The sequence below is a fragment of the Indicator indicator genome, chromosome 22 (assembly GCF_027791375.1).
Source record: "Indicator indicator isolate 239-I01 chromosome 22, UM_Iind_1.1, whole genome shotgun sequence".
Taxonomy (NCBI): domain Eukaryota; kingdom Metazoa; phylum Chordata; class Aves; order Piciformes; family Indicatoridae; genus Indicator; species Indicator indicator.
Genome location: NC_072031.1, coordinates 14,696,249 through 14,719,522, shown reverse-complemented (window position 1 = coordinate 14,719,522; position 23,274 = coordinate 14,696,249). Strand labels below are relative to the sequence as shown.

Below are 23,274 nucleotides of genomic sequence, written 5' to 3'. Positions count from 1 at the left end.
CCCTTCACACTGGCCAGGCAGCTGAACACCTTGCTGCAGGGGTCCCAGCATGAGGTGAGTGGGACTGGCAGCATGCTCTGTCCCCAAACACCCAGGAAGGGTTCTTGCTGGCTCTGTTGGTACCTGCTCACTGCCCCATGGATGCCCTGGGCAAGTTGCCCAAGAGGGATGAGCTGATGAGCAGGTGGGAGAAGAGCCTCTCTCTTCATCCCAAATCAGCTCTAAAGCCCCAGCTCTGAAACTGTGGCAGCTCCTCAGGGATGAGGGCAGGAGGGGATCCCTCTGCCCACTCCTCCTGCCCTCTCCCTAGACCCAGGCACTGACCAGGAAGAACCATGCCCTGAGACAGCCCCTCGATAGGAATTTTTTCAAGGACAAAACCACCTGTGAGAATGCCACTGTCATGCAGAGGAGAGCTGGTCTGTGCCACCAGTGCCCCAGGCAAGGGCAGTGGCACACTGAGGGTGACCTCATCCATCAGAAACACTGAGCTGGCCTCACAGCGAGTTCAGATGCAGCACAGAGGCCCCAGGAGCCAGAAGGAAAGGCCCCCCAGCTGTGCTGCCACATCCATAGGTCCAATCTTGTTGCTGGTCTCTTGTGGAATGGCCAGGCTGGGTTCTGCTCTCCAGGTCAGGGTGGCCATGGTGCTTCAGCTCATCTTCCTCTTCCTCCCTACAGCAGGAACAATGTCTATCTGTCTGTCTGTCTGTCCACTCGTGGTTCCAGCTTTCAGCAGGACTCCATGGGGACACGAGCAGGTGGCCATAGCCCCAGGTGGCTGTAGGAGGCTGGTGTTTAGGTGGCTGGGCTGGGAGGCAGGCGTTTGCTGTCCAGAATGGCCTTCCAGTCATCAGTCCAGGACTGCAGCCTGCGTCTTGGGGGCTTCAGCTGCAGGTGCTTGTTGTGGCAGGCTGTGAAGAGCACATGCTCCCAGCTGGGGTTCAGCTCAGCCCCTGCAAAGCAAGGTGAGAGGTTAGCTTTCCAGGTAACTCCTCCAGGTTGAGCTTACTTCAACGTGGGAATGATACAAACCCCTATTGAGAGCCTAACTGAACAGAGAAGGACCAGTGGCCATCAGCCCCAGGTGCCATCAGCCCATCAGGGCTGCCTCCAGTCACTCCTGCCACCCCACACCTCTCTTACCTGTTATATCAGGTCTGTCATCTATAAGCAGGTCAGCAGAAACCACTGTCTTGTCTCGTGTCAAAACGATCTGCTCAAGGAACTCAGGGCCAAAGTGCTTCTCCACCCAGGCATACTGGAAGGCAAAAGTGAGTGGTGAGTGCTCTGAAGGCTGATGGATGGGGCAGGAGCTCCAGCATAAGCCCTGGCCCCACACAAGGAAGACATCTCTCTCAGTAAGGTCATTAGAACTTAAGAGAGGTGCTGGAGCAGGTCCAGAGAAGGGCAATGAACCTGGAGAAGGGTCTTGGGAGTAAGTCTTATGGGGAGCAGCTGAGGGAGCTGGGGTTGGTTAGTATGGAGAAAAGGAGGCTGAAGGGAGAACTTCTCACTCTCCACAACTCCCTGAAAGGAGGTTGTAAAGAGGTGGGGTTTGGTCTCTTCTCATGAGTCACAACTTGGAAATGGCATCAAGTTAAGCCAGAGGAGGTTTAAGTTAGACATTAGGAAAATCTTCTGTACTGAAAGGGTTATCAAAGACTGGAAGAGGCTGCCCAGGGAAGTGACTGAATCACCATCCCTAGGTGTGTTTAAAAGTTGTCTAATACAGTGCTCAAGGATGTGGTGTAGTAGTGGCCCTGGTAGAGTTAGATAATGGTTGGAGTTGATGATCTTAAAGGTCTTTTCCAAACACAGTGATTCTGTGATTAGTGAGAAAGGTTTGGATGCTGCTGGAGCAGGAGTTCTTTAAAGCCAAGCAGCCTTTGATGTCATGATGAAATACTAAGAGCCATTGCTGCAGCACATGCAAATGGCAGAGCTCAGCTAATGGCAGAGCTGTTGCTGTGCAGAGATGCTTAAGAACAAAACTGGAGGAGCAGAGTAATATTGCTGCCATTTTCCATCTGGAGGCACACAGCTGCCTTTCACTGGGCAGCATGGCACAGCAGTGGGGAGCTGGCATTGGGACCTGCTCACCTTCTCGTAAGGGCAGTAGCGATACTTCTTGATGGGGCTCGTGCAGATGAACACATCAGTGCTGTCACGGAGAGAAAAACAGGGCCAGAATGTCACTAGGTCCTCTGTGACACCCCACCTTGTGCCTCAGCAGGCAGGTGCCCAAAGCAGACCTCTTGCCATGCACAGATAAACTGGGGTGATTTAAGATGTTCCCCCACCTTGCAAGATGCCACCCCCAGGCCATGTACCCACACCCATGCCACAAGCATGTTCCCTTTGTCACCACCCTTACTGGAAGCAGAGAGCTAAAGGGAAGGGGCTGCATGTGGCTGATTGTCTTGACAACTGCTCCAGGAGTCAAAGCCCTCCTTTTCCTCCCATGCCTGGTGGGCCAGGAGGTGTTTTTAATGCTGATGTTGTATTCAGTGCTCGTGCCAGGAGGCTGATGAGCCTGCAAAGCCAATGCTACTCCCCCAGCCATTCCTAAATACCACAGGCAGGTTCCTACTCACTCTGCCAAACTTGCCATTTGCTTGACAGCTTCCACAGCCCCGGGGAGGGGGTCCAGCTCAATGAAGAAGTTTTTGGATTCCCAGATGCTGATGGCTTTCTCCTGTGAGGGCAAAGAGCACAGTTACTGCACAGGTCCCTTGGCATGTGCATCCTCCCCACCCTTTGCTAGGAGAGAGGATGGTACAGTGAGAAAGGTGGGAGTGCTGCCTCTGGTCCCTTCCTGCTAACCTGCCTTGCCTCTGTGGGTGCCTCCATTTCCCACCTGCCAGCCTACATCCATCCCATACAATTGAGATCAGAGATGCTTTGGAGCAGACCTGGTTTTGCCTGCACAGCCCTGGATGCAGAGGGAACAGAATGTTCCTTCAAGGCAAAACACAGGAGATTGTTCAGAGCTGAACCAAACCCCAGGTCTGCATCCAGAGAGGCACTTCCAGCTGACGTGGCCCTGCTGTAACACAAGGCTGCTCAGCTCCAGATGCTGTCTGGCCCATTTGTCTCAATCAGATCACTCCAAATAGCAGCCAGGCTGCTCTCAAAGGACAAAGCGTATTATAGGATGAAACACACATCAGGATGAATGCAGATGCTCTTCCTCAGAGATGCCTGGGCAAGGTCTACCAGGCAAATGCAGCACCTCCAGGCAAGGGTTTGAAACATTTACATCCAGGTTGTCAGCTGAGGTGCATCAGTATGGCATGAAGGGAGAGCAGGGCAGAGAGAGACCACAGGGAGCAAAACCTTGGGACGAGGGCAGAGCCTATGGTCTGCCTGCAATGGATCCAGCACAGCTCTAAGGAACTGCATCCTCTGCACTCCCTCACAGAGATAACAGCTTGTCAGCTGCCAAGCAAAGCAATTATTTTGCACAGACACTGGGTCCTGGGGGAGGAAAGCCTGGGAGTGCTGCAATGTGGCTGCAGGCAGGGGAGTAGCCCTGTCCTGGTGTTGTAGTGCAGCTGCAGCTAGGAAAAGTTTGCCTACAGGACTGATCTTCGTTTTGAGCACCTCTGTTTCTGTATTTGAAGAAGTGGGACAAAAAGAACTTCAAGGCCATTTTGGTCTTCTTGTATTGCACAGTATGCAGGAGCTGGTAGAGCATCAGGGTAGGAAGAGCAGCCTCAGTAATGCTTTTTGCTGGTTCTTAAAGCTCATAGCAACAAACAGGCTGGTTGGACACCTCAGCCAGATGTGCAGCTCCTTCCTACCCAGTGAGTGGGAATCTAGTGGGTCAGCAATATGTTTTGCCTTTATTATGCCAGTACTGGGGAAAGAAGGTAGGCAGCCATGAGTGGCTGGGGCTTTGCTTGGAAACTCAAGGCTCAGAGCAGCACAGGGCTCACTCAGCAAGCCACATTCCGCTCCATCCCACAGCCTGCCTGTGCCAAAACACCAGCTGCCCACCTTGGCTGCTCTCAGGAAGATGAATCCACGAACCCACTGCATATCTGGGCACTGAGCATTTAATATGACATGTCAGAATCAAACCCAGATCTAGCTGAAGATGTCCCTGCTCACTGCAGAGGTTGGACTAGATGACCTTTAAAGGCCCCTTCCAACCCAAACTAGTCTATGATTCTATGATTTCTCCAAAATTCCCACATAACAGGAGAAGACCAGACACCCAACTTAAAAGCAGACTACTCAGCTCAACTGTTGCATTCTTCCATTTTGCCTGAGCAGCAAAAGCACCAGTAGTTCAGAGGAGGGAAAAAAACCCTTCATGTGTGTTCAATACTGATTTGGTGCAGGAGAGCCAGCAGAAATACCTCCTGGCACCATGATAAAGACAGCTACCCTAAACAGCTTGCCACAGGGCCAGGCCAACACTTGAAGTCCTGTTGCTTTGCCTTAGACCAGAGAGCAGCAATGTTTTATTTTTAAGATACTGGTTGTAGTTGCACAAGAGACATCTGAAGAAGATGGCCTGATGCAGAAAAGCACTTCAAACTGCACTGAAGTGTTTTCTTCCAGCAAAGACTTCCGCAGCTATTCTGCCTCCACTTATGTCAAAAAGCATTTTGCAATCAAGCTTGATGGGGAAAGAACTAAGCTCATCTTGAAGAAAAGATCCACTTGGCTCCCAGAGCCAGAATAACTCCCTGCAGCACCGCAGAAAACCAGGCTGGGAATCCCATGATGGCCAGCAGGACAGACCCTCTATTTCCTTCTTCTGATCTTGCCCCATGAGCAATCTCCCTGACTTATCAGGGCTGCCCATCCTTCAGAGTCTGTGTGCTTGATGTTTTGAGGAACTGTGTCCTCCATTTCAGAGCTGGGACCTTCAGCTCATCTTTGGCTATTTTGTGGTCTCCTACAGCAGCTTGATGGTGCTCTCTGATGAGCAGGGACTAGAACAGCCCCTGTGCCTATAGCTACTGAGCAGCTCTTACTCTCTTTATCCACAGTCTGAAACCACTGGTGAAATCAGGGATGCCCTGAGGTCAGTCTGTGGAAGTTTTGCTACTTGTTCAGCCCGAGGTTTTGGAGGCTTTACATGTTCACAGCAGATACAAGATGAGCTCACTTCATTTAACACATCCAAAGTATTTAGGATCAAAAGAAAAAAAAAAAAACAGGTAAAAAGAAAGTTATTGTGCATTACCCCCACCAAACTTCTTCATCTGCCTTATTCCTCTATTTCATTTTCATCAATCCCAGCTAGAGAGGACACATTATTCCTTCACCTCTTCAAGCTGCTTAGCACTCTGCTAATGGAAGAGCCCTGGACCTTATTCATGCTCCCTGGTTGCCATCATACCACTAACAACAAGAGTACTGTTACTTGCTCTAACACCTTTCAACAGCAATCCACAGAGGAGACCACAGACATCCCACTCAGAAGGGAAACTTGTAGAGGCAAAACCTGACTTTCTGCAGTGCTCAGCCCTTCATTGAAGATAAAGTACAACATAAAGAGAGCTTCTGCTTTTAGGCTTTAATTATTAAAATGGATACAGTAAATTTCAGGCATGGGAGGGCTTGAGGTTGATTTAAGTAAGCCCTCACATGAAGAACCAATGGCAATGGTTCGTTCTCAACTTTGCTGCTGCATCCCCCTTCCAACCCAATGCAATCTGTGAATCCCACCCCTCTTGTTGCTGTTGAAGAACTAAATAATTCATCCAGGAGCAGTACCAAACCATGCAGCTTGGCCATTCCAGAGCTAGAAACATAGAATCATTTTGATCATTTTAAGATCATCCAATGCAACCATTATCTAACTACTAAGTCTGGTGCTAAACCATGTCCTATGAGACATCTACACAACTTTAAAACCCAGGTATGCAATTTGGCATATTCTAAAACAGATGTTCTGAAAGATCTCCTACCCTTGCATCCATTTCTGTCCACACATGCAAGGGTAAAGAGAGAGATGTACATGAAAACCGCTGGATTTCTGGTGGGGGGGAGGAAGGCACCACTGGAAGGCCTCCTGCCTGCAGACCTGTGCCTGTGTTTCAGTGGGAACTGTGGCCAGCACCCGCAGCCCTCCCCAGTGCTGCACCCATGTGCTGGGACCCAGTGGGTGCCAGATCTCCAGCTGCAGGAACAAGAACCACGCGCAGAGCAGGGGAAGGAAGCAGAAACTCACACTCAGCTCACGTCCCAGGCGCCCGTATTGTTCTGACACCCAGAAGCCCCTCCGGTCCTCGAGGGCAATGTAGGGCTTGTCGGGGTACCTGGCCCTGAACTTCTTGAGGAAGCCTCCCTCGAAGTCAGCCAGCACCCCGTCCATGTCCACCAGCACCCGCAAAGCCCGGCTGGACCCCGCTGTGGGGCTGAGCCCCCTGCCCAGCCCTGCGAAGGGGCCGCAGCGCCGAGGCCGAAGGTGCAAGAAGCTGCTCAGCAAAATCATGGTGACGGGGAACTAGGGGCAGGGGATGGAGGGGATCTCCGGGTAGGGATGGGGTCCTTTATTTCAAGCACGCAGCCTGCAAGCAGAAGGAAGCTGCGGGAGGGATGCAGGAGGGACGCAAAGGGGAGCAGAGGGGCTGCAGGGGGGCTGCGGTGGGGCTGCAGAGACCCGACCTCGCCCCACCGCTTCCTCCCCCTCCATCCCTCCTTTGCAGCGAGGGCGAAGCACGCAGAAGCAGCAGCGCAGCGGCAGCAGCAGCAGCAGGGTTGGGGGGGCGAAACTGGTGCCACTCGGTGCTCGGCCCGACCCGGCAGTACAAAGCCCAGTTCCTCTTCCCGGTGCCTGACCGAGCCCGGAGCGGCGGCACCGCCTTAAAGCGGCACAAGCGCCTTGCGACGGCGCGGCAGCACCGCGGCTCCCGCCCGCTTTAAGCGCCGCTCCCTCCCCTGCCCCGGAGTTGCGGGGTACCGAGCCTGGTGGGCTGCCGGGAACCATGCCCCTGCCTCAGTTTCCCTAACAGCCTCGGAGGCACCCTTCGTGGCCGCTCCATCTCTCCTTGCCTGCTGCGGACCCTCTCTCCGCCCATCCCCTGCCCACACTCCTCTCTGCCCCCGTGCTCATCCCTGTCTGGAGCACGGGTGGGTGTATCTCTGGGGGCTCTTGCGCATGGTTCGGGGTGATTTTTGCAGCTGAGCCTTGACATAATGTACCCATCCCAACCCGTTCACGGTGATGAGGCACACTTTTTCCAGGATCCCACTGACTGTGACTCTGTTCTGTCCCCATGGGTGACAGGAATCCTTAAAAGACAATGCCCAGACCCAAAAGGAGAACTGATAGCACACCGGGAAGGTTTGTGTGTTCTAACACAGGACCAAAGATCACTCTGGTCAGAAAACACTGCAGGGATTAAAGCTGCTAAAGAAGGGGGAGGCCTCTGAGTGCAACTAACAGGATTAGGCAACTGCTGAGCTGGGAAAGAAAAGATTCTGGTTGACAGAAATAAAATGGCTTTAACAGGTCCAAAATATTTCATCTTTCAATTCTGGAATGATTTCCAGCAAAATACACAGAAAGGGCAAAATGAGCTGTGGAGATCAGGTGACTTGGGGAAGGTCACAGCGTGAAGGAATGAAGGAGAACTGGCAGCCAGACTGCACATGGTGGTGAATGGAACAGTGAGGCTAGAAGGGGGAAATGCTGTGTTTCAAGTCAGTACATTGCCTTGGGAACATGTTGTTTATGGCAAGGAATGGGTTTAAACTTAACTTGGTGTTTCTGCCCAAGCAGCAAGAGAATACATGCACTTCTCCATAACAGACAGAAAAAACTTGCTTCTTCATGATCTATTGGAGGACTGACAAACTCCCAGCCTGTAGCAGCTCAGGACCACATTACTTCATTGCTTCAACTCCTGCAGGGATGGAAAATAAGTTTTTATTTATATAAACCAAATGAACCCGAAGGAAGAACGCAAATCCCGCTCCCTGATAGCAAGGTGAGCATTACACAGGATCAGACGACAGCCACCACGTTCAGCCACCGCATTACGTCCGTCAAAAGAGATTAAAGGAATTAAATCCCTTTGTATTCACGGGCAGGCCTTCAACACTGGGAGCAGGCCCCCGCTGTGGGCCCGTGTCGCGGTATGAAGGGATGGCGGCCTGCCGACCGGCGAGCCACCACCCCCTCACACCGCGGCACAGAGCCCGCAGCGGCGTGACGCCATCGTGACGTCATTCAACCCACCCCATTGCAAGCCCTGCTGAGTCACGGCTTCTCGCTTTTGCTTACCGCGGGGTCACCACTTCCGGGCGGGTGGTTGCCATGGTGATCTCACTTCTCGCGAGAGTTACCGAGGCGCTGGAAGTGACGCACGGTGGCGGGCCTCGCGCGGCACCCGTAACTGCGCCTGATTGGCTGGAAACGGCGGCGGTGCCCGTAGTGGTGGTTTCCTTCTCGCTTCCCGCCCCCTCCCCTCCACCCGCCGCTGCCGGCCCGCGCCGCCCCCCCTTTCCCTCCCCGCTCCTCCTCCTCCTCCTCCTCCTCCTCCCCCCTCCTCGCCCCGCCTGCCCCGCCGCCAAGATGGCGTCGGCCCTGGAGCAGTTCGTCAACAGCGTCCGGCAGCTCTCGGCCCAAGGTGACCGTGGTGAGGGGGGTGGAGGTAAAGCCGCGTGTGGGCCCGGGTGGTGGCGGGGAAACAGCGCGGCCTGTGAGGCGGCGGCGGCGGCCAGTGGAGCTTAGCAGGCCCTGAGCGGCGGGCTGGGGCCTGGGCTCTCTCATGCCTTTCCCTCCGGTGTGGGGCCGGTGTTCTACTCCCTAGGGTGTCTCGCCCGACTCCACTGCACTGTCGGCGGGATCCCGGCGGGGTTTGAGAGGGCGCTAGACTTGCAGTTTCCTCCTGCCCGATGGGTGGGAAGCCGGTGGGTAACCACCACGTTTTTCCTTTACTGTGTCTCTACTGGGGGAAGAAAACAGGCAATCGTGACCACCTGGAGCTTTGTTGGGAACTCCAGGCTCGGGTCAGCAACACCCCAGAGCAAACACAGGGCTCCATCCTGCAGCCTGCCTGTGGGACACTGGCTGCTCACCTTGGTTGCTCTCAGGAACCTGAATCCATGAACCCATTGCATGTGTGGGCACTAAGCATTTAACCATTAAATGCGACATCAGGCCCTTTATTTCTCTATAACTCCCAGATAACATGAGAAGACCAGACACCCAACTTAAAAGCAGAGATCAACAAATGAACAGTTCCACTTTCTCCTTTTGCCTGAGCATCAGAAAGCATCGCTGGTTCAGATGGGGCCTGGCCCCTCTCAACTATCTTTCTCAGCCACGGGTCCAGTGCTCTGCAGCCCCAGGGGGCTGGCATGGTCCTTGCTGGGCTCTCTTGCTGCACACAGGTGGTCTGGGAAGCATCCTGGAGGGGTTTGGTAGGGCATGAAGGTCTAGCTATGTCCTTCATGCTGCTCCATGCTTTTCCAGCAAGGGGTAGTGGCTTTTGGTAGCCTGAGGTTCTGGATGAGTGCAGTGAAGCTGGAAGCAGTGGTCTACTGAAATCCAAGCCTTGAGAATGAGAAAGGAAAAGCAGGCATCAAAGGGACTCTGACTGTGATTGTACAGCCCAGGTTGTCACCTAAGAGATGAGCCTGTAGGTTGTGGGATGTGTGATTTAAAATACATTCCAAGTGTATTAGCTTTATTAGAATGTGATCAGAAGAGTCCTGCCTTACCACAAAAGTTTGTGATGGGAGGTCTGAGACTGCAGATCAGGCCTGCCATAAGCAAGTGTTCAGGAAATGTTTTAATATCTGTAGGTTTTTTTTCCATATTTTCATTGCCATTCTTCCTGTGTGCTTGCACAGCATTTCCTAGTTCTTGAACTTCCACTCTGCATTGATCCTCCTTAAAGTGTGTTCTGAGTGTTTGTGGGCATGGGATGTTTGATCCCTGCAACTGATCAAAAAATTGATGCTTTCCACTGTGACCCCAGGCTTTATCACTGGCAGTTACTTCTGGGTGGAGCCTCAACTTTCTCTTATTAAATAATAGAGCGTTTTTATTGGGATATAAGGTCCAAGAAACAAATTCTACCTGCAAGATGCAGGTACAAACCAGTTGGAAGATGATTCTTTGGTAGTTTAGATGGAGAACTTTTGCATCCACAAAACCTTGTAATGAAAAGGCTTAAGGAGAGACTGGTTGACTTTATGGAATTTCTTCTGCTAGGGATGAGCCAGATAAACATTCTCTGTGAGAAAGTAAATCAAGACACCAAAGAGGCTGCTGGAGTCTGCTGCACCAAAGAGCATACAGGAGTCTGTTTACTTGTGGTGGTGTTGGTTTCTGGTTATCAGCATTTGGCTGCATGGGAGGTGACATAAATAGACATTTAGTTGGGCCTGGTGTGGGTATTTCTACTTACCCTGGAAGATGGCTGGTGTGTGTTTGTGGGCAGAGAAGGGTTTGGGCTTGGGGTGGATGTTTTTTTGCTTTGTTTTTTTAGGGGAGTGCTAGGTGATAGAATCCTAACATGAATCACAGACTGGTTTGGATTGGAAGGGACTTTTAATAGTCATCTACACCAACACCCCTGAAATTGGCAGGGACATCTTTGACTCAGGCAGGTTGCTCGGAACCCCATACAATCTGACCTGGAATGATTCCAGGAATGGGGCATCTACCACCTCTCCAGGCAACCTGGGCCAGGGTCTCACTACCATCAGTGTCAAAAATGTCTTCTTTCTCTTTAGTCTGAGTATCCCTCTTGTATTTTCAAACTGTCACCCCTTGTCTTGGTGCAACAGGCCCATAGAATAGCTGTAGAGTGGGTGGATTTCTCTACAAGGAGGACACAGAACTGTAAATTTGCAGTGCTTGAATACCATTATCAGCCCATCAGGTCTTTTACAAGCTCTGTTCCTTTCTATCATCAGTCTTGGAATTTTGGGGGACATGGTTTTGGGGAACAGGTTTCTGGAGTTCCTAGGCTCTGATCACCCATTTGGATTTTTTGATCCCTCTGTTACTTCAAAGCCTGGTAGGACTTCTCAGGTTTTCAAAGGAGAAGGCCACAGAGATGTAAATCCCTGTGAATAGAGGCACTATACCTCATGCCATGAAGATTTTTGTAAGGGTGAGAGAACCTCTGGTTTGTTTTCTTTTTCCTCTCTAATCTGCAAGGATTGAACATTGAAACAATACTCTGCTTCAGAAAGGAGTAATTTTAATTCAAGTAATTGAGGGAGAGAAGGAGTTTGAGAGCACTTCATGATGATGGGTCTGCTTTCTTTTTGTAAGGGGTTTGGGACTTTCCCTACCTTCCTAATCCAAAATAGTTGCCTTTCATGCTGTGTTCATACCTCATAGCAAATAAAGTAGCATCGTAGTTTTAATTATACAAAATACGTTTAAAAAGAGATACTTTAATTCTTTTGTTGTAGGTACTTAGTTGTGATTTTAATGTCTGCTTCAAAAAGATGCTTTTGAGCAGGCCTGAAAAGTGGATAGGGAACTGGAGATGCAACGAGGACTGAGCTTAGCACTGGGATTTTTTTTGGGTAGCAAAGAAGACTTTTTGCTTACTGTTTTGTTTTTGTTTTGTTTTCCCTTATAACACCTAGAAAGCACAAGTGTGGATAAAATAGATCCATGTGAGGCAAAATTCTGCATCACAGTCCACTGGGCAGTTTTGTAGATGTAGTTTAGATGGAGCTTGGCATTGCTACAAGACCCTTTCGAAGGAGGTGAGCCGATGGTTCTTTTCATGTTGAGTTTGTGTCCTGTGGGCATCCTTTGCAACCCCAAAGGCCAGAAGCTTGGCTGTCACCTTGTTAAAAATATCCAGTGGGCACCTCACATCTTAAAAATGAACATCTGTGAAAGAGAATTGAATCCTCAGGGTGATGCTGTTTTCTCTTTGGGTGTGATGAAGTATGGGAATGCCTGGGTGCTTTCTGATGAGAGTCTGACAATGCTGTTTTGTATTTCAGGACAAATGACCCAGCTTTGTGAACTGATCAATAAAAGTGGAGAACTGCTAGCAAAAAATCTTTCCCATCTGGATACAGTGCTTGGTGCCCTGGATGTGCAGGAACACTCTTTAGGAGTTCTTGCTGTTTTGTAAGTGTTGCTTTCTTTTAGCTAAACACCTTCACATGAAAATTTCAGGCAGTGTGCTGAATTGTCAGCCACTCTTCTGGACAGAGATATTTTTAATCTGCATTTCTTAGTGTGGTGCATAGTTTACTTTGGCGATGCACATTTTATTAATAAAAATACCAAGGCAAATTTGTATTCTCAGAAGAGAAATGGAGCTTGTAAATGCCATTACTGTCAAATGGCGATTTTGGGTGGGTTTGTTTTCTTTAAGGCTCTTCTGTTTATAAGTATTTCCATATGTGTTCAGCAAAAAGGCATAAAATTAACTTTTAAAATTTGGTTGGCAGGACATTGGCATGCTGAACTGTAAACATGAAGGTTCTTATCATAGTTGTGGTTATTTGTCTCTAGCTGCTGTCTGTAGGTTAAGATAATACTTGAACTGCTTTGGTAGTGTTAAGTTAAAGATATTTGGCCCTGAAGGGGTCTAGCAGTTGAAATATGGGCAGGGTCTGGTACCTTCAACAGCATCGAAGAGAGCTTTTTCTGTGTGTTTTTGTGCCATTTGTAACATACATAGCCAGAGATTTTTGTTGTCCTCAGATGTGTAATCATTCCTCATCCTACAGAAGCAGCAGTGTGCAGGGCTACAGCTCATAGGATGCTAAGGAACCCCCAGAGATAGAAACTGAAAATGAGGAGAAAGAGCTTCTAGCAAGAGATATGCATCTAATATGCAAAGAACTGAGAAATCTTGAGCAGGAGATGGTTGTAGGATAGGCAGAAGTGTCCAGAGAAGTTCTGAGGCTGAGTGTAACAGTTCATCATTAACCACTGTTCCTATTGTGGTTGTAAGTGTTGTACCAGATAAAATGGTCTCTGTTCTCCATAGCTGGTTCTGAACTGAGGCTTGCTCTAGGCTGAGAATGGGGGTGTGCACAGCATCCATCTGCCACTCATGAACACTTGGGGTTTGTTTGCAAACATCCACGTGCATTTGTAAAGACTGAGTGAAAATAAAACTTCTTTTATTAAGCTCCAAACTTTGAGTGCTAAACCTTTTTGTTTGTTTGTTTTAGGTTTGTGAAGTTTTCTATGCCCAGCATCCCTGACTTCGAAACCTTATTCTCACAGGTGCAGCTTTTTATCAGCACTTGTAATGGGGAACACATTAGATATGCAACAGACACTTGTAAGTTCAGTTACTTTCAGACTTTATGTATTTTTGGATAGTTTCATACTACTGCTTTTTTCACTGTGGTTTTTTCTTTTTCTTTCCTTTTTTTTTTTTTTTTTAAACTATATTCAGTTGCTGGCCTGTGCCACCAGTTAACAAATGCCCTTGTGGAGAGAAAACAGGTGAGCAAATATCATCACAAAATAACTAGTACAGTAAGCTACCTACTAGTAGTACAATACAGTAGCACAATAAACTAGTAGTGTCTACAGTAGTACAATAAGCTACCTACACATGCAACTCATAAAGGGGATGCTACCAGTCTCTTACTGTCTTCATAAAGATTTGCCACTGACTTCACATTGAGTATTTTTATGCAGCTCCTTACTTGTGATATTCATTGAGAGGTAGTGAACTAAACCAAAATGTGAGGATTTCTCTAAGGACAGCTGAAGGAAGATGCATGGGAGGGGGGAGGACATTGCCTAAAAAGGTGCTCTTGCACAAACTAGCAAATCTGTAGTACCTAGAATGTTCTTCAGATGATGTGTGTGTGAGTAGGAGAGAGCTGCAAAAATTATTGTCCCTGGTGAGTCAGTGATGCTAGTTTCAGTGTTACTCTCACCAGTATTATATAATGTTCTTAAAAAAATGCCTTAAAATGTAAAGGAAACCTGTTTAAGAACTAGTTGACCAATGTTTTTGTTGCTAAGCTACTGACTTTCAGGCTATTTGAGTCAAACCTAGCCTGAAATAGAAGTAGAGACCAAGTGTGGTTGAAATGGAGTGAAGCAAAAGCCTCACCTTTGTTATTTGGTGGGAGGCAAAATGATGTCATGGGGTCAAGAAAGATTTTTCTTATTGATGCAAATTACTGTATTCTGGATGAGCTTGGCTCTGGGGAGCTGAATTGATAACTTTATTTAGTTTATCAGCAGAAATTATATAGCCAAGGTTAATTTTATTTTTGGAGAGTCTTCAATATCCTACAAAAAGGGAGCCTCAGGTTAACTATTACTTAATGGAACCTGTCAATTAGTGTTATTTTTCATTTGTAAGTGTCAACATAAGATCCAATGTGCTGCCATCTATGAGAAATTATCTGAAAGAGATGTAATTTCTGACAGCCCCTGCGAGGAATTAGCATTCTCAGACAAGCCATAGACAAGATGCAGATGAACACAAACCAGCTGACCTCAATACATGCAGATCTCTGCCAGGTAAGGGGAGCTAAAGGGCTTTTTATGAGAGTTAAAGCTTTTAAGACACTTAACAACCCTTTGAGGAAATACATGTTCACGTTTTGCAATTAAAAAATGGCTTTTAACTGTTTGGGTTTTTCTTGGTCCCAGTAATAAATAATACAATCTGCTGAAATAAAATCCCCTTCTATTAATTTTAATTGTTCAGTGCATGTCCCCAGATTGTAGTTTTGCTGGTGGTTTCTGAAGGTCCTTTGATATCAGTTCTGTCTGGGTTCAAAGTTAGACACAGCTTCTCTTAGACATTTTAAAGTGTAATATCCAGATACTGTTTGCTCAGCTTTGACAAAAGGCCTGTTTGTCTCGGAGTCTTTGGCCTGGATTTGCACTTCTGTCTCACTCTTGGCTCCTGGGATTTAGGACTGGACAGGAATGTTTAGTTCAATATTTAGTGCTGTCAGCTTCGTAGTCTGGAAGGTCTGGACTTTCAAACAGCTTTGTCAGAGTCTTGTTTCTTTAGGATTCAGATAATTCCTAACAGCTCACAGTCATCGATGAGGCTTTTCCAAATGGTGAACAGTCTGTGTTACAACACTGATGGCTTTTCACTCTTGGAGGAATGAGGTTTATTCATGAGTACTAGGTGAATTTTAGTTTCAGCTTCTTCTTCATGGATATTTGAATGGAAATGGCTAATTTCTTAAAACTTGCTGTATTTTCTTGTAGCTCTGTTTGTTAGCAAAATGCTTTAAACCTGCCCTCCCGTATCTAGATGTGGACATGATGGATATTTGTAAAGAGAATGGGGCATATGATGCGAAGCACTTTTTATGCTACTACTACTATGGTGGGATGATATACACTGGGCTAAAGAATTTTGAAAGAGCACTCTACTTTTATGAACAGGTAACTTTAAATTCAAATGGTAAGTCTCAAAATGTGATGAATTGAAAGGCAGAAGTAGCCTCTCTAATAGCGCTGAGAGAGAGCAGCTCATCTGTGGATTTGCTACCAAGGACAGCAATAAAAGCCACAAAGCTAACCTAAAACACAAGCAGCATCCAATTATTTTTATTCTTAACCTTAAGGATGTAATTCTACTCACTGCAGTTGATCATTCCTGTAGGTTTTGGGTTAGCACCTGTATGCACTGTAGTAATGCATGAAAACTCAACTGGGCTGCTGTTTGCTATTAGCTCTTTATGAAGGGTACACCCTGAGCACTACTCCTCAGCATAAAAAGTGAGGTAATGAGCAAATTGTCTTTAGAGGTGTTTTTCTTTAAGAAGATCTCTTCCAGCCAAGTACCTCGTGTCCCATAAAACTGTGCAACTCAAAGGTTGATGTTAAATTTATCTCACTATAAATATTTCCATCAGATGCCTGCTTATTACTGCTTACAGGCTTGCATTCAGATTTATGTACTTTTAAAGGAAAAATAGTCCTGTGGTTTTGCCATGACCTGTGCTAGTTTTCTGAGGCTGTTATGTTTCTTCCGGGCTATTACAATATTTGCTGCTTTCACTTGGTGTGAAAGAAGAGAAAAATGGCAAAATTGGGAAGACTTTGGGGGTGTGTCAAGTATGCAAAATAACCTGGTGCAGTATTTTTCTGTAAACAAGGGTCAGCTCTTGAGCTGTGTCCTTAGCAAACTAAAATCCCTTTTCCATGTTCTGCAGACCTCTTTCAGCATACTTAAATATGAGATCTGATGACATAATAGCTTTATAAAAAGCTCTTTAAGCTTCGGTGTGGGTCCAGGTTCCACAGGAACTGTATAATCATTCCTGGTAATGAGTAGCTGCAGGTGATTTCTAGTACAACTTCAGATAAAGATACCAAGGAAAAAGGGTTTAATTTGATCTTAACAGAGTTATTCTAAGGTAGCATCACTGTAACATATGTTTTGAGTGGCTTGTATAGAATGAGGATAGGCAGAGGAAGCTGGGGTTGTTCAGCCTAAAGAAGAGAAGACTTCAGGAGCACCTTAGACTGCCTTCCAGTACTTGAAAGGATCCTCCAGGAGGGCTGGAGAGGGACTTTTCATAAGGGTGTCTTGTGATAGGACAAGAGGGAATGGTTTTAAGCTGAGGGAGAGTAGGTTTAGACTGGATCTTAGAAGCTTTTCAGTACAAAAGTGGTGGAACTCTGAAATTTTGTTACTGTAGTAGCTACCAGTATAAGTATGCTGAGTATACTAAAATTCTTTTCCCTTTCTTTTTCTTAGGCAATAACTACTCCAGCCATGGCAGTCAGTCATATTATGTTGGAATCCTATAAAAAGTATATTCTAGTTTCTTTGATACTACTTGGCAAAGTTCAGCAGCTACCAAAATACACTTCCCAGATAGTTGGTAGGTTCATTAAGGTAAGTCATGTGAATGCAGCTAATTAACAGAACAACAAATCTGAAGTAGTAAATTATTTTTTTTTTCTCTACCCTCATTTGATGGCACTGTTGAATACTGCAGACAATGGGAAATACTACACAGTGTGCAGAGTACAACCTCTTGCTACCTTTCTAGTGTACTATAACTAAAGGTTGTCTGGCCAGTTCTACAAACTCTTGTTCATATTGATGACACAGGTTCTTAAACTTATATTTGGAAGAACTTTAGGGCTAATTTGGTAATTATCAATATTTTCTTCACTGATACTGCCACATCCCTTGATAGCATTTACGAACAAAACTCAGATTTCACTTGGCTTTCAATATGCAAACGCCTTGTAAAAACATTCAGCCCATAACTTGATCTAGTTGAAGTCTGAAATGCTAAATAGTTTATTCCAAAGCTCCAGCTTTATAAAGAAAGCTCTGAAAAAGCTGAAAGCTTGGAGTCTGTAAGCATTCTGATAGGACATGTAGCATGGGGGACAAAAACTGCTAGTGAGAGGTAAATCACGCACTTCTAAAAGTTAGCTCTTATTTAACGATTTTGTTGATTGATGACCAAAATTGTAGAGTTCCAAAAATCTTCCTCTGCCTTCAGATACAGGCTCAAACAACTGCCATTTTAAAGTCATTTAGGTGAATGACTCTTCACCCTCTGCTGCATCTCTGTTGTCCATGCTGCGATGCATCATGACTGAGGATGATGGTGTCTTAGAACAACTATAGCAGCTGGGCAGTGAGTGGTCAATGTGCTGTTTATCTTGAATTGAGCTTACTTCGTGTGCTGGCCAGCTGATGGACTTTATCTTGCCCTGCTATAACTAGAATTGGCACACAGGGAGTGGTGTTTACTAGGTGGTATCACAGCCATACAGATTTAGTGTTTGAGGATGTGTCATTGCCATAAAGCGCTGGATGGGCACCGTGTTTTTTTTACGAGAGATGCTTGAGCTGCTTAAATGCACCTTAATGCCTGTGTAGCTTTGGTGTTGAAGCAGTGAATAGATTCTGTGAGGCTATTTGCACACTGTTCTTTAAGAAGGGTTCTCACTTTTCTCCTTGCAGCCCCTTAGCAATGCTTACCACGAATTAGCACAAGTTTATTCAACCAACAAACCCTCGGAGCTTCGAAATCTGGTGAACAAACACAGCGAAACGTTCACAAGGGATAACAATATGGGGCTGGTGAAGCAATGCTTGTCATCTCTCTACAAAAAGAATATTCAGAGGCTAACCAAGGTAAGATGCAGGAGTTTTGTTCTGCTGAGGAATTGTGATTAGTTTTTCTCACGTGTGTCAGAGAATCACACAATGGTTTGGCTTGGAAGGGAACTTTAAGATAACATAGTTCCAACTCCCCTGACATGGGCTGGGACACCTCCTGCTGGACCAGGTTGTTCAAGGCCCCATCCAGCCTGGCCTTGAACACTTCCAGGCTTGGAGCCTCCACAACTTCTCTGGGCAACCTGTTGCAGTGCCTCACCACCCTCACTATGAAGAATTTCTTCCTAATGCCTAATCTAAACTGATCTTACATTTTGAAACCACTACCCCTCGTCCTATCACTAGATACCTTTGTAAAATGTCTCACCACCTCTCTGTATCTGCTGTAAGGTGTCTCCAGAGCCTTCTCCAGGCTGAACAGCCTGAACTCTTCCAGCCTGTCTTCACAGGAGAGGTGCTCCAGCCCTCTGATTACCTTCATGGCCCTCCTCTGTACTTGCTCCAACAGTTTCATGTCCTTCTGGTGTTAGTGGCTCCAAATCTGGACCCAGCACTGCAGGTGGGGCCTCACCAGAGCAGAACAAAGGGGCAGAATTCCCTCTCTTAACCTGCTGCCCATGCTGCTGGGGATGCAGCCCAGGATGCTAGAAATTTACTCAATTCAGAGCAAAATGATAATGTGGTAATGTCACAGAGAAATGACCCAAACCAAGACTTGTGTCTCGAACAAATGGGACTAAAATGCTCTCTATAGAAAACCAATTCCATTGGCTACTTATGCATTATTTGAAAGGTGGTTCAATATGTCTGTCTATAAAGGGCTTTGCCCATGAGATCCTCATACATAAAACAGTTGTGAGAGCTGCTACCCAGTGACCACCTTCTCTGTTTGGAAAATAGAATTTTACAGACTACTTCATTAGAGACTAGGAAGTGAATAGAACAGATTTTGGAATGTCTGAAGTCAAAGGAAGTGGTGGAGTGATGTGCTCCTTCAGCTGAGAGGTTGATTCTTGAAGGTGACTGGAGGGGTCAAGCTCTTTTTTTGGCAAGCTCAAAGGGTGTTTGCTACTGTAGAACTAATCTTAGAAGGAATGCAATGCACACATCTCTTGAAAGAAACTCATTCAAGGGATGAGCAATCAGTTTTTTATGTAAAAAGGTAAGGGAAAGGGTTGGATGTGTCAGGACTGTGTCTGGGGTAAAAAAGAAATGGCAGGATTGAAGTAATGACTCCCTTAGTTTCATCCACGTAGGTTAATAACTACCAAGTGAATGTCTGTAGGAAGAACTGGCTCCACTCATGGTGCTTTTTGAAGTAATAACTGTGTGTTCCACTTGTTCTTTCCAATTGGATTTCCAAAGTAAGATTTCATAGGCCATGAAGGATTGGCATCTAGTTGTAATGGTTTGATACTCTCTGTGTTTCAGACGTTTTTAACGTTGTCATTACAAGACATGGCAAGTCGAGTGCAGTTGTCGGGACCCCAAGAAGCAGAAAAATACGTCCTCCACATGGTAAGGCTTGGCTAAACTAGACTAATTTATAAACTGATCCCATGTGAGACACTCTGGAGAGTTCTGCATGGCTGAAAAATGGTTCTTTTTGAGGATGAAGGAAATGCTGTTGGTCTGCTGTGGTGTTTAGACCGTTCTCAGAAGATCCTGAAAGACATTCTCTGCCTGAGATAAAACATGGATCATTTGCTATGCAAAGCTGTTAGGGAATAAAAAGCAAACAAGTTAAAGATGATTTCATGAGGAATCTGTGTTGTAGTCACCTGAAAGTCTGTTCTTAGTGACAGATTACATGAAACATTCTCTCGTTTCAGATAGAAGATGGTGAAATCTTTGCAAGTATTAATCAGAAAGATGGTATGGTCTGTTTCCATGATAATCCTGAAAAATACAACAATCCAGCTATGCTTCATAACATTGATCAGGAGGTAAGGCTTTAAGATACTTACTGCTCTTGGGAATTCCTACTGAAGAACCTTAGTCTGTGATCAGCTGCTGGGAGAAGTCAGTGTGGGTAACTTACATGCAGAGACTGCAGACTAGGAATCAGCATTTGGCTATTTCACAGTACTGCTATATGGAGATTTTTATATTGTTGGTCGTTTACTGTCAGTGCATTCCCTGTTGTGTCTTCTGTGTGCAGCTTGAGATGTTTCAGTAGACTGATTGCTTGACATTAGTGATGTGAAGTTCCTGGCACTGAAAGGATTAGACAGATTGGGTTTAGAGTTTTAGACTTCAGGGATCACTGTCGATAAACTGCCTCTCGGTTGAGGTGGTTGATCCACACAGGACTGTCTATCACTGGCCTTAAAAGGGATTGTTAGGAAGAGTGGTTCAAAATAAAGGAATGAAAAATGCTCTGATGCTTCTGGTCAGGAGATTGAGGGATGAGAAAGTTCTGACGTGGAACTTTTGTGAATGCAGAAGTTACTGGTTCCACAAAGCACAGCCATGAAATATCTTCGAGATCATAGAATGTTAGTGGTTGGAAGAGATCTCCAGGGATCAAGTCCAACCCCATGTCATGTACTGGCTGGGGAAAGTAACCACCTTCACCTTGATTGTTTGGTTTTTTTAAGATGCTGAAATGTATAGAGCTTGATGAACGACTGAAAGCCATGGATCAAGAGATCACTGTGAACCCTCAGTTTGTGCAGAAGGTAATTGATTTAATGTCTTGTAAGAGTATGTAAGAGATTCAGTGCAGTGAGTATGTGTTGCAGTGAATGTTGGTGTTTACACTGTTAGTAAGTGCATATTAATAATAATCCATGCATAAAGATGATGCTTTAAACCAAAAAGGAAGTGCATGTTATTTCATCTGCACTTCATTTTCCTACCTGTTTACTTCAAAGAACTGTCTTGTCTCAAAGGTAAACCTCCAGACCTGTTTTGAAAACAAATAACTCTCTCCCTTCCAGAGTATGGGATCTCAAGAAGATGACTCAGGGACCAAACCATCCAGTTATTCTTGAAATTAATGTTGCTCACCACTCCGCTTTCAAGTAAAGGCTTAAGAAAGAATCACGCCTGGAATAGGGCATTGAGGAGTTCCATGAAGAGAGCAGAGAGAACTGAGCTTTGCTTTTCACCTGGACATTAAGAAAATTAAAAAAAAAAAAAAAAGAACACCCTCTCAGTACTGTATAATACCAGAAATATTCTCTGCAAAGAAAAAGGAAATTTCAAAACGAAACTTTAAAAATCTGTTGTGGATTTATTTATCTTCAGATTAACATCGTTAAAATGCATTAAATAATCGACCTTTTGTTTTAAAGGGTTTGAATGTTGCTGTGTTTCTGTAGCAGTCTTTTTTTTTTTTCCCTCTCTTCTTCAAAAACAAAGTGTTATTCAGGGAAGAATACAAACTAGTGTTGGTTCACTTACAAGGTAATTACTGGTTCATTATTCTGTATCTAAAGTTGGCTTGGAGTGCAGATTGATCGTATGTATGGCAGGAGGGGAGAGGGGTGGAGTTTGAAGTCAATTCTCTACGTTCTGGTTTGTGTATGCCTGGTGTAGCTGGCTGCTGGCTGTTAAATGAAGTAAGAGCAGTGTTCTTCCTAAAAGAATGAGCCTGTTAACAAGTCCTTGTAAGGCTGTAGGGACTTATGTAACTATAGGAAATCCAGACCTGACAGCCACTTACGATTTTAAGTTTCTGGTACAAAATACCTTCTGATAGCATTTGCTCTTAGATCAAATTTATTAGACTTCAACAAAAGGATATTTGGTATTTTGGAGGCTGCTAGATATGAAATTGTTCACACTGAAAGAAATGTAAATGTTTATTCCTATATATTTGATGTGAAGTTACTCAACAGGCTAATGCAGTGGGAATCAGTTTAAGTGAAGGCCATGCTGCAGATCTTTGTTTCCAAAGAAAATATTTTTACCTGGAACACAGAATTCTATAGAGCTCTCAAAATGGAGGATTTTATTTGGAGATAATATGCTGGAATGTTCTCTGGGTTTTAATTTACGATTTTAAACATGAAAGTGTTGTTGGATTAAGTGCTTCACCCCTTAAATCAATGAGCTTTTTAATTCTCTGTAGTTCTCACGCATCTGAAGGTTCTCACTCTTCAAACACCTTTGAAAACACTTCATGTCAGTGCAGATCTCCTACTGTCAGGCATAAATAAACCTGTCATCAAGTCAGAGAGAAACTCAGCATCCAGTGCTTCCTACTTAAATGCCTGACAAGGAGCTGCTTGCTGCTGCTAACCTGCCAGCATTTTTTCAGGAGCCTAAGTGGAAGCTGAGCATTTCTGGCTCTTGCCACCTGCAGCTTGTATGTATCGAGGTCAGCCCTGGTTGAAAATGCTCTATTTGTGCTTCCAGTGCTGATGCAGAGCTGTTGGGGTTGTCACTTAAAATTGGTGTCCTCGTTCTAGCAGAGCCTCTGTGCCAGCAGTATGCTTCTAGTAGGAGAGAGATGTCCCCAGGTTGTTGTCAAGGTGGTGAAAGATGTTTTAATTTAAGAGTATAAAATAGCAGTTTAGTGTTGAACACAGCCTAGATCCATAGTGTTAGTAGCTCACCACTGAGTATTTGTGCTTCCTATCATAGAGACTTCCATATTTGAAGGCAACTGTTACACCTTACCTTAAAGCAAATCTTGGGGTTTTTCATAACTTGCCTTACCAGTCATGTGATTAAAGATATTGAAGATTTTTGAAGTTTGTTTTTTTTTTTTTTTTTTTTTTTTTTTTTTGTTTTTTTTTTTCCCTCTTCTCTCCTTCTCCTAGTTAATCCTGCAGTGATTTAAATGCTGAACATGCTTCTGCAATTTTCCTCTCTGGTCCCGTGGAAGTGTTAATTTAGAGGATTAGTAATGCCGTGGGCTCAGGCACGAAGCGAGGTTGTCACAGTGTTGACAACCATGAGCAGTAGTCATAGAAAGGACAGCAAATGACTAACCCCAAACTGCCACCCCTACAGAAATGTGGATGGATGGCCTCTTGTTGCCAGGGGAGAATGTGTGCAGGCTGCTTTTGTGGAGTTGGAGAAGAACCAGACATGTCCACTTGGCAGTGGTTGAGCTTTTATATCGCTAGCTCCCATTAGTGAGTGTGGATTTACCTGCTGAGAGCTGCAGGATGGATTTTTATCTATGGAATTAGAAATGAACTAACACAGGCAGCCAGCAAACAGCAGCTACATTTTTCTCTTCTGCTTAAAGTAGATAAAATAA

At 45.7% G+C, this 23,274-nt stretch overlaps 2 protein-coding genes across 5 annotated transcripts; one reads left to right on the top strand and one right to left on the bottom strand.

Annotated features, from left to right (window-relative positions):
• Window positions 1–330: 330 nt before the first annotated feature.
• NT5M (5',3'-nucleotidase, mitochondrial) lies at window positions 331–6,457 on the bottom strand. Its single transcript, XM_054391068.1, has 5 exons — window positions 6,194–6,457; window positions 2,598–2,698; window positions 2,104–2,164; window positions 1,147–1,261; window positions 331–956 (listed from the first exon to the last, which is right to left on the bottom strand). Exons 1-5 carry the CDS (start codon window positions 6,455–6,457, stop codon window positions 799–801), a joined length of 699 nt encoding a protein of 232 aa, XP_054247043.1. The 3' UTR covers window positions 331–798.
• Window positions 6,458–8,526: 2,069 nt separating this feature from the next.
• COPS3 (COP9 signalosome subunit 3) lies at window positions 8,527–21,253 on the top strand. 4 transcript variants are annotated; one of them, XM_054390842.1, is made up of 12 exons: window positions 8,527–8,597; window positions 11,953–12,082; window positions 13,141–13,253; window positions 13,371–13,420; window positions 14,366–14,458; window positions 15,167–15,346; window positions 16,668–16,808; window positions 17,898–18,071; window positions 19,488–19,574; window positions 19,889–20,002; window positions 20,657–20,737; window positions 20,999–21,253. In XM_054390842.1, exons 1-12 carry the CDS (start codon window positions 8,543–8,545, stop codon window positions 21,050–21,052), a joined length of 1,272 nt encoding a protein of 423 aa, XP_054246817.1. In that variant the 5' UTR covers window positions 8,527–8,542; the 3' UTR covers window positions 21,053–21,253. The 4 variants fall into 4 exon arrangements, with proteins under 4 accessions (XP_054246817.1, XP_054246818.1, XP_054246819.1 ...); XM_054390843.1 differs by lacking the exon at window positions 17,898–18,071; XM_054390844.1 differs by lacking the exons at window positions 8,527–8,597; window positions 11,953–12,082; window positions 13,371–13,420 and having other exon boundaries at window positions 13,192–13,253.
• The last annotated feature ends 2,021 nt before the right edge of the window (window positions 21,254–23,274 follow it).